Source organism: Nicotiana tabacum, chromosome 19 (assembly GCF_000715075.1).
Source record: "Nicotiana tabacum cultivar K326 chromosome 19, ASM71507v2, whole genome shotgun sequence".
Taxonomy (NCBI): Eukaryota; Viridiplantae; Streptophyta; class Magnoliopsida; order Solanales; family Solanaceae; genus Nicotiana; species Nicotiana tabacum.
In genome coordinates, this window is record NC_134098.1 from 55,578,098 (window position 1) to 55,588,105 (window position 10,008).

The following is a 10,008-nucleotide window of genomic DNA, read 5'->3' on the forward strand; positions in this document are numbered from 1 at the left end:
TCAAAGAATCAAAATGTGTGGGAAAAAATTTGGTGATCAAAATATTTATAACACCCTTTTAAAGGGAGCTATATGTATAAAGTCTTTTATACACATGGCGCAGAAAAAGCAGATAAATAAAATTTAATGTACCTAAAGAAGAGTAAAGTGCTGGGTGGTGCGATGGTTAAAGGCTAGGTATGAAATTGTTTTTGTCCTTAAGGCGCAAGGTTTGATTCCTCCTAGCAGCATTATTTTGTTTTTCTATTTCTTTTTTATTTTTTATTTCTTTTCATTATTTGGTTTAAGTATTTTGATATAAATACTTTAATATTTATAATTACTTTTTAATGTAGTTAAAATAATTTAATATTTATTAGAAAATTATGATTTTTGAATTCATTTAAAGTAAAAAAAAATAAGCCTTTTACTATTTCGTTAAAAAATCTACCGACATTTTTAATAGTTGTTATTTTGTATTATACGTAAAAAAAAAAATTATTTTTTTCTCCTTTTATTTTCAAATTAGAATTATGAGTTTTATTTTATAGTTAAAATTTTCGTAAGAGAATAATATATATAGTTTAATCTATTGCTTGAATTTTTTTTATTTTTTTATATCTTTCTTTTTAAATTTAGTTATTAAAATTTTAGTTATATTTACACTATATGAATTTTATTAATCGAAATTCTAATTATAAATCTTATACTTTTCTTATTATTAAATATAAATTATTATAACTATTTAATCTTTAAAATTATAATCGAAGAATTATTATTATCTAAGTAATGGATTATGATTTTCATATTCTTATCAGGATAATTAATTAAATAATTGTTCATAAACTAAATGGTTATAATACAGTTTAGTTTATGAAAATTTAGTATAGGAAAATTAATTAAATGGTTTTTCATAAATTATAATAACAACAATCCAGTATAATCCCATTAGTGGGGTCTGGGGAGGGTAATGTGTACGTAGACCTTACCCCTACCCTTGGGTAGAGAGGCTGTTTCCGATAGACCCTCGACTCTCTCCCTCCAAAAATTCCCCACCTTGCTCTTGGGGTGACTCGAACTCACAACCTCTTGGTTGGAAGTGGAAGGTGATTTTTCATAAATTAAATGGTTATATTTAGTTTAGTTTAGGATAATTCTTATTAGAAAAAATTTAGTCTATGAACAACCATTTAATTAGTTTTCCTAATAAGAATAAAAAAATTATATTCCATTACTTAGCTAATAATAATCCTAATGGATTATAAGAACAACCATATTCTTATTTAAAATTTTTAAATGGATAATACAATTACAATAGCCAAGGAATAAAAGGAAAAATAAAAAATACATTTCAGAAAAAATATAATTAGAATTTTGATTAACAACTAAAATTTTAATAACTAAATTTAAAAAGAAAGATATAAAAAAATAAAAAAAATTCAAGCAATAGATTAAACTATATATATTATTCTCTTATGAAAATTTTAACTATAAAATAAAACTCATAATTCTAATTTGAAAATAAAAGGAGAAAAAAAATAATTTTGTTTTACGTATAATATAAAATAATAACTATTAAAAATGTCGGTAGATTTTTTTAACGAAATAGTAAAAGGCTTTTTTTTTTTTTTACTTTAAATGAATTCAAAAATCATAATTTTCTAATAAATATTAAAGTATTTTAATTACATTGAAAAGTAATTATAAATATTAAAGTATTTATATCAAAATATTTAAACCAAATAATGAAAAGAAATAAAAAATAAAAAAGAAATAGGAAAACAAAATAATGCTGCTAGTAGGAATCAAACATTGGACCTTAGGGACAAAACAAACTTTATACCTAGCCTTTAACTTGCACCACCCAACACTCTACTCCTCTTTAAATACATTAAATTCTATTTATCTTTTTTTCCTGCGTCATGTGTATAAAAGACTTTATATATATAGCGCCTTTTAAAAGGGCGTTATACATATTTTGGTCACCAAATGTTTTTCCCACATATTTTGATTCCGGCCCCGGAAAAACAGTATGACATTATTATGAAATTTTAATTATACAAATTAGGGAAGCAGGAGATACTATTTATAGGTGGAAGTTGACAACTCATCAACAATCTTTTACGTACTTGTATTGAACAAGATTACTTTATTTAAAACTTAAATTGAATATGATAAGCACTTGTTAATCACACAGGAGTCAGGACTAGATAGCTGCGGGTCAAAAAGCAAATTAAATTATGAAAGGAGTAACAGAGATTCCAAATGTTAAAAACACCTACTCTACATGTAACTACTCAGCTGAACTCTAAGCTTAGAGTGGTCCATAACCTGCCTTTCACTTCTTCTTCTTTTTTTTCCGGTAGTGGGGAACCCGCATCCGTTATATCTTCTGCCACAGTTCCTGTCATTCGGATGAGCACCCGTGGTAAATATTTTGTGCGCACTAGGTAAACCTTCCCCTGTGTAATAGCCTTCAAACTACACAGGGGGTGCAAACCGACCTCTGCCACAGTTTCTGGCCTTCGGATGAGCACCCCGTGGTAAGCACTTTGTACGCACTGGGTAAACTCTCATGTGTAATAGCCTGCAAATCACACAGGGATGTAAACCGCACTAGACAAACACTGTGCGACATGCTCAGTCCAGAAAGCATCAAGGGAGGAGTCGATCCCATGGATGACTGCCCTCCAAACCAATTGGGCAACCCAAAGAATTCCGTCTTTAACTATTACTCTTACCGTTTTAATATATGTGAGATAATTTAATTTGACACTGAACTTATAAAAAAAAAAATTAAATTATAATTTAAACATGACATAGTATTGTGTGCCTACATAAAATTAAAAATATATCATTCGCTTGAAACATACTACTAAAAAAACTATATATTATAAACACTGCTTTGAAAGGCGTTTTTGGGGCGAGGCGTACCAAAACCGCCACGGGCGATGATGTGGGGCGAAAGTCTCAAGAGGCGTACGAAAGTCTCAAGAGGCGTACGCCCGGGCGTTCGGGGCGTACGCCCGGGCGTCCGGGGCGTATGCCTGGGCGTTCGAGGCGCGTTTTTTAGTGAGTAGTAAGTCCCAGAGACTTTTTCAAATAAAATAAATTTTGTTGAATAAGTTATTCATATAATACCCAAATTCTCAAAAGTGAGTTTGATAATTACTCAAAAGGTTTAAAAAGGAACTCAAAAGTATTAAATTTAAAAGTCAAGACCTTTTTTATTGATTGAAGCCCTAATTCATGGTCTTTTCTAATTTTTTATCTTGTCCGCTAATCTGCTAATATCTCCCAAAGTAACGAATATTTAATTTTTTTTACAAATACAAAGAGAACTACATTTTCCTTCATAGCAGCAAGTTTAAAATTCAAATTGCAGGTTAATCATCATTTTTGTTCCTCCATATATAAAACTTTATTCTTTTAGACTTAAATTACTTGTGCTTGTAAATAGCGTATAATAGATTGTTTTGATTAGTTTTTTGTGGGGATATATTTCACATATTTATAATTTTCTTTAATTTTTATGCAATTTTACTTATTTATAAATATTTACTGTCATTATATTATTTTATAAAATATTAAAAATTAAATACATATGAGGCTTACACCCCATGTCTCGGGACTTATGCCTCGATAAGGCATATGTAAAACGTTTCGCCTTACGCCCACGCCTTTTAAAACACTTATTATAAATTAAAACAAAGAAAGTACTATTTCATTAGCATTATAGGAGTAATTCTTATGTGCTAGAATCATTATTTTTTTTTTTCCAGAATGTGAAAGAACAGGCAGAAACCTGCATCTTTCCCTCGGTTTGCTAATTTCATAATTTTTTAGGTACACGCATAAACTAAAACCAAACCTGACCTCAGGTCTACAACCACAGATCTTTGACTGCTCTGAAGTCCAATAGCTGGCGTTTGACTCTCAAAACCCTCTTCTTCTTTTTTTCCAGTTTATCTTGTTAAAACATTATATTTACAAAAAAAAAAAAAAAAAAAAAGTTGCAAAGGCCGTTTTTAATTTTTTTTTTGAAGCGAACGCCATCTTTGTCCCACCATCCAAATTTAACTGTCTCACCACTATTTTGAATTGTTTGAAAATTGTATGAAAATTTTACGAAGAAAAGTCTGCCCCTATGTTTTTAATGATTGCATCGATCTCATTTTAAATATTTTAATGAATTTAAACTCTTAAACATTGTGATAGTTGTATAAAAATAAAACCGTCATCTCGAAAAACATATGTCATAAAATTTTAAAATAGCAAGAGATAGTTTGTTTTAATGTTAGAATGAAAAAAAGGTAACGTCCACATTCTCGTAGAAGTTTTTATTTTTATTTTTAAAAGGAAACATTAATAGTTCCACCTCAGTACTCGTTGTGATTCATCCTACAGTTGTAGCAACAAATAATGTTTTCAAGAATCACGAACGCAAGAAAATTGGAAAGAAGGATATTCCAGTCACATTACGCCAAACCCAACACCTCATGCTGAAATAATTATCCAAGGATCGTTTGGTACGCGGACTAAATTATCCCGGGATTATAATCCCAGAAAGTCTAAGATTAAATTTATATCTTGTTTGGTTGGCAGCATAAATTTATCCTGATAAATTTATACTGCCAACCAAACAACCTCATACCAAACGACCCCTAAGGAACTAGAATTGAGTTTCACTAGTAGTCTGTATGGCCAAGCTTTTTCAAGGTCAAAAAAATATTTTTTTTCAAAGTTGAAGTGTTTGGCCAAGCTTTTAGAAGAAAAAAAAAAAGTGCTTTTGAGTAGAAACAGAAGCAGTTTTGGAGAAACAGAAAAAAATAGCTTCTCCCCCGAAGCACTTCTGAGAAAAATACGCATAAAAGCACTTTTTAAAAGCTTGAACAAACATTAATTGTTGCTCAGAAGTATTTTTTAAATTAATTAGCTAAACACAAATTGTTTCTCACTAAAGTACTTTTGAGAAAAACACTTCTCAAAATAAGCTGATTTTAGAAATTTAGTCAAACAGGATATAAGAAATTAATTATATCCACGGATAATGGAAACAAATTTCTTTGTATTGATTAGTCTAACTTAGGGCTGGCAAGTGGGCCGGTCCCGGACCTAAACGGGGCAAGTGAGCCGGACCAAACGGTCCCGAGCCTAAACGGCCTTTTTATAGGGACCGGCCCGAGACCGGGACCGTTTGGTCCCGGGCTAAACGGTGCCGGCCCGCGGGCTAAGTGGGCCCAATATATTTTTAGAAAAAAAAATTAAATAGATATTAGAGACAAAAGGATGTTAAAAAAAATATCTACGACAATGCTTTGTAAATTTTATTATAGAATTGTGACCTAAATTTTAATATTCAATATCAAATATATATAGTATATAAGATGTATATATAGTATATATATATATAAGCTATATTCGATAAGCTATATATTATTTTTACCAAATTTATTTTTTAAGGAAGCCATCTTAATTAATAAAGTAATAGAAAATAAATAAAACAAACAAAACTATAATATTTAAACTTAAGAGTTGAAATGAGTTTACCGAATTGACGAACAACTTGTTGAAAATTGATTATCGTTGAAGACTTCAATTCACCAACTTCACAATTGTTCCACAAATTATAACAATAAAGTAAGCAATAGTAGCAATTATAGAAGAAAGTTAGAGAGAAATTGTGATAGATTGATGATTTTGTAAGGAAAAAATGAAAGAATGATGGGGTATTTATAGTTGAAAATAGGGAAAAAGTGTAATTATAAAAAGTTTGGGATTAAAACAAAGTTGGGAGGGTTAAATGGCTATTTTTGACAGCCCAACGGCTATATTTTTTTTTTTTATTTAAAAAAAATAGTCGTTGGGACCATTTGGCCCGCTAAGGGGCCGGTCCGGTCCTGGGCCTGGCGGGCCCAAATCATAGGACCGGCCCACAAGACCGGCCCAGGTACACTAAAACCGGACCAAACGGTCCTGACCCGTTTGGTCCCGGGCCTGGACCGACCCACTTGCCACCCTTAGTCTAACTTCATCACCATTATCAAATGCATCTTTCTCACAATTGTTGAATGATTGCAGGTTTTTAATCGGAGTGATACATATCCTCCCATGCACTACATCTACTGTGAGGGAAATATAGCAACACATATTCTAGAACACAATATTTGACTCGAAAACGGAATTAGAATGGTGTAGAAGGAAGAAAACAAAAAAAATAAAAAGATGTTTATTCGTGCCTCCTTTTTTTGCCCATTTTAAACTACTTTACTTAGCTATATGGAGGAAGCTAGATTTGGTGCTTACAGCAGGGAACAGATAAGTTGGCAATAGTCACACCAAGAACAATTTTCTAAGGGAAGTTTGACCTAAAATAACAAGATTAGGAACTTGTACTCTAAACTTGCATCAACACATATAAATGAACTACTAGTATTTGCATAAGTTAGCTTAACCTTTCAATATGTGTCACATTAGACTTGAACCACCTTCAAATTCTCTGAAAATTGTCCACTAGTTCCATTTCTTATTGAAAATATATTGTGCAGACTTATAAGTAGGTTTTACCAAGCACAAGCAGTAAGGTTAGTTATCATCAGAAAGATCTTCTTAATCCATTAACCAATTACTAGAACGGATTTTTACCAGAAATCTCCACAGGAACATATCCCATCCCTGAAATGATGAAATCTTTTGGCGTCTCTAACTATAATTTCTCGCTCTAGGAACTTTGAAGCTAGCTTGCTGAAAGCGTGGCAATCACTACAGACGCGAAGATTTTTTGTAATTCGAATGGGGTTTCTATCAGTACTAGCAAGTAAACCATATGCAATAGCTAGTCTTTCACTGTGTCCTTTAAGCAATTTGACCTTTTCTTTCTCCTCCACATTTTGCAAAACACATTTGGTTTGAGCCACATAACCTGCTTCTTTCTCCAATTTCTCAGTGAGATGAGCTAACTTTTCATAAATCCTATCACACTCTGGGTGTGACTTGTCTTGGGCAACAAATGTATGAACCTTATCTCCCACCTCTATCCAACTACATGCTGGATCTTTCTTCAGCCCTTTTCCTTTCATTGTAACTCTGACGTCTTCCACATCGTCCCATCTATCTATTGCAGCATACACATTAGATACAAGAACGTAATTTCCTGGATTCTTCGGCTCAAGTTCAAGAAGCTTCTTTGCTGCAATTTCTCCTAACTTTTTATTGGAGTATACCTGACAAGCTCCAAGGATAGCACACCAGACAGCCGGAATATCCTCCAAGTTCATTGTTTTAACAATTTGAAAGGCCTCTTCTAAGTAATTTGCACGGCCAAGCAAATCAACTAAACAAGCATAGTGTTCTGGCCAAGGCTCCAAAGCATACTTGCTTTGCATTATTTTGAAAATTCTTTTGCCATCTTCTACTAGTGCCGCATGGCTACACGCACGAAGAACAGCCAAGAATGTTATGTGATCTGGCTGAATATTTTCCTTCTCCATCATCGTGAATATATCAATGGCTTCCCTACCACATCCATGTAATCCACACGCATTTATCATGCTTGTCCAACAAACGGTATCTTTGTTCTTTAAATAATTAAACACCTTATATGAGTTCTCCAGAGTCCCACAGCAGGCATACATATCTATTAGAGAGCTTCTAATGGAATCTTGCAGAAGGAGGCTTTTTCTAACTAAAAATCCATGAATCTCTTTTCCTTTCCTTAAGGAAGCTAAATCAGCAGCAGCAGTGAGCATGCTTAGGATTGCAATAGAATCTGCCTCAATTTCCAATTCATTCATATAAAGCATGAGCTCAAGAGCCTCATTGGCAAGTCCATTACGAACATAACTGCACATCATGCTCGTAAAGGACACGACATCTTTAACTTCACTCAACCTAAAAATACTATTTGCATAATCCACATTCCCACAATCTCCATAAACACTCACAAGAGTTTTTTGTATAACAGGATCATATAGCCCTCTTTTAATCACGTAACATTGAATTTCTTTTGCAAGTAAGTTGCACCTCAACTCAGTACAAGCAAGGAGGACACTTCCAATCATCAGGGCATCATCAATACTGCTTCCTTCTGTCTGTACCTCACGAAATGACTGCACGGCCTTCCAAGGAAAATTATTCTGAGCATAAGCGGCAATAATTGTTGTCCAAGAGACATTATCTCTATGCAGCATCCTATCAAAGACAGAGTCCATGTAATCTAACTTGCCACACTTGGCATACATATCTACGAGAGTATTGCTAACCTGCAAATCACTATCCAAACAATTTCGCAGTGACAAGGCATGAATTTCCATCCCATTTAACAAATTTCCCTGTCTTCCAGATGCAACAAGCATACTCATAAGCGCGACGTGGTCAGGTTTCTGACCTGCATTCTTCATCTCATGAAACAAACTAATTGCTTCATCGTAAAGTCCATTCTGTACATATCCTGATATCATGGAGTTCCAAGAAATGTTGTCCTTTTCTTGCATATGGAAGAATATTTTAGCTGCTTCATCTAATCTACTGTTTTTTATGTACATCATTAGCAAAGCATTCACAACGTATGTATCAAGAGAATAACCCAATTTTAGAACAACAGCATGAATCTCAACCCCAAGTTTTCCAAATTTTGTATCCTCGCATGCTTGAAGAGCACCAACAAAAGTATATGTGGTGGGTTCGACGCTGGCATTCAGCATTTCTACAAAGAGACTTAAAGCTTCCTGATTCATCCCATTCATAACATAAGCGGAAATCATAGAATTCCACGACACAGTATCCTCTCTTTCGCACATTCCATTGAACAAGAATGTTGCTGCCCTGATATCATCGCACTTGGTGTACATGGTCACTAGTGAGTTCAGCACGAACACATTCGAAATAAGACCAAGTTTTATTGCAAGACCATGTATTTCCCTTCCACAGTACAAAAATTCGAGCTGACTAATTGCTTTAATTGTACTAGAAAGAGAATGGGCATCTAACGAAACACCCAAGGAACGCATATCCTTGTACAACTCAAGTGCTCTAAAAGGTACCCCATTTACAACACAAGCACCAATCATGGCATTCCAAGTGAAAATGGACCTTTCAGTCATTCTATCAAACACCTTCTCGGCGTCTCCAATTGACCCACATTTCCCATACATGAAAACAATTTTGGTGTTCAAGAAAACCGAATCAGCACATAATAAATCCAATTTGAGAACAAGGGCATGAATTTGTTGGCCATGTAATAAGGCTTTTTCCGACGCACAAATCTCGAATAGCAGTGAGTAAGCTTCGTATAAACATTTTTGGGATGTGTTTTCATGAGCAATTAAATTAGAGAGAGTAAAAAATGAATCCTTGAAGTTGCCTTGCCGGCAAATTTGTTTGAGAGAAGGGATTATGGCGGGTTTTTGAGACACGCGGGAGATTTTGAATGTTGGAGCTTTCTGATTATTCGTTGATAAGGGGTGTGATGAGGAAAACAAAGACATGTTTTGGATTATCCCACTGGCAGCCATATTTTTTGTCACGCCCCTGTTGCATGGAAATTTCCAATAATCAAATATGAAATAAATACTTACTAAATGGTAGTACAGCTAAAAGTTCAATTTATTATCCCTTCGCGGCCAGCTTCTTAGAGCGACTACGACCTTTTAGGCCGCGGAAGTTTAAGGCAATAACAAGTTTGTGATGCCGTTAAATGTTCTAGACCGTATGCGTGCTACACTAATGCATTCAACGAGTTTATAGCTGATGTTTGGCTATAATTTCATATTTTTAGTGCATTACTTATCTTACATTTTAGGTGCTTTAATGCTAAACTATACTATATTTGCGCTTAATTGAGTCTATTTTATGTGTAGGTACATTGGAGATGAAATTGGAGCAAAGTGAATATTTAAAGTGTAAATCATGCTCGAAAACAATAGGAAAGAAGAAAGAAAGAATTGAGCAGATGGAAAATGAAGCAGCAGGCGAAGCAAGCCCAGTGGCTCGCGTTAGAGCAGGCGAGGCGAGCTCTTTAGCTCGCGTTGA

General features: G+C 33.7%; 1 protein-coding gene across 1 annotated transcript; it reads right to left on the reverse strand.

Moving 5' to 3' along the window:
- Window positions 1–6,302: 6,302 nt before the first annotated feature.
- LOC107791344 (pentatricopeptide repeat-containing protein At3g63370, chloroplastic-like) lies at window positions 6,303–9,559 on the reverse strand. The gene has a single exon (XM_016613385.2). The coding sequence runs from the start codon at window positions 9,489–9,491 to the stop codon at window positions 6,621–6,623; it is 2,871 nt and encodes a 956-aa protein (XP_016468871.1). The 5' UTR covers window positions 9,492–9,559; the 3' UTR covers window positions 6,303–6,620.
- Window positions 9,560–10,008: the final 449 nt, after the last annotated feature.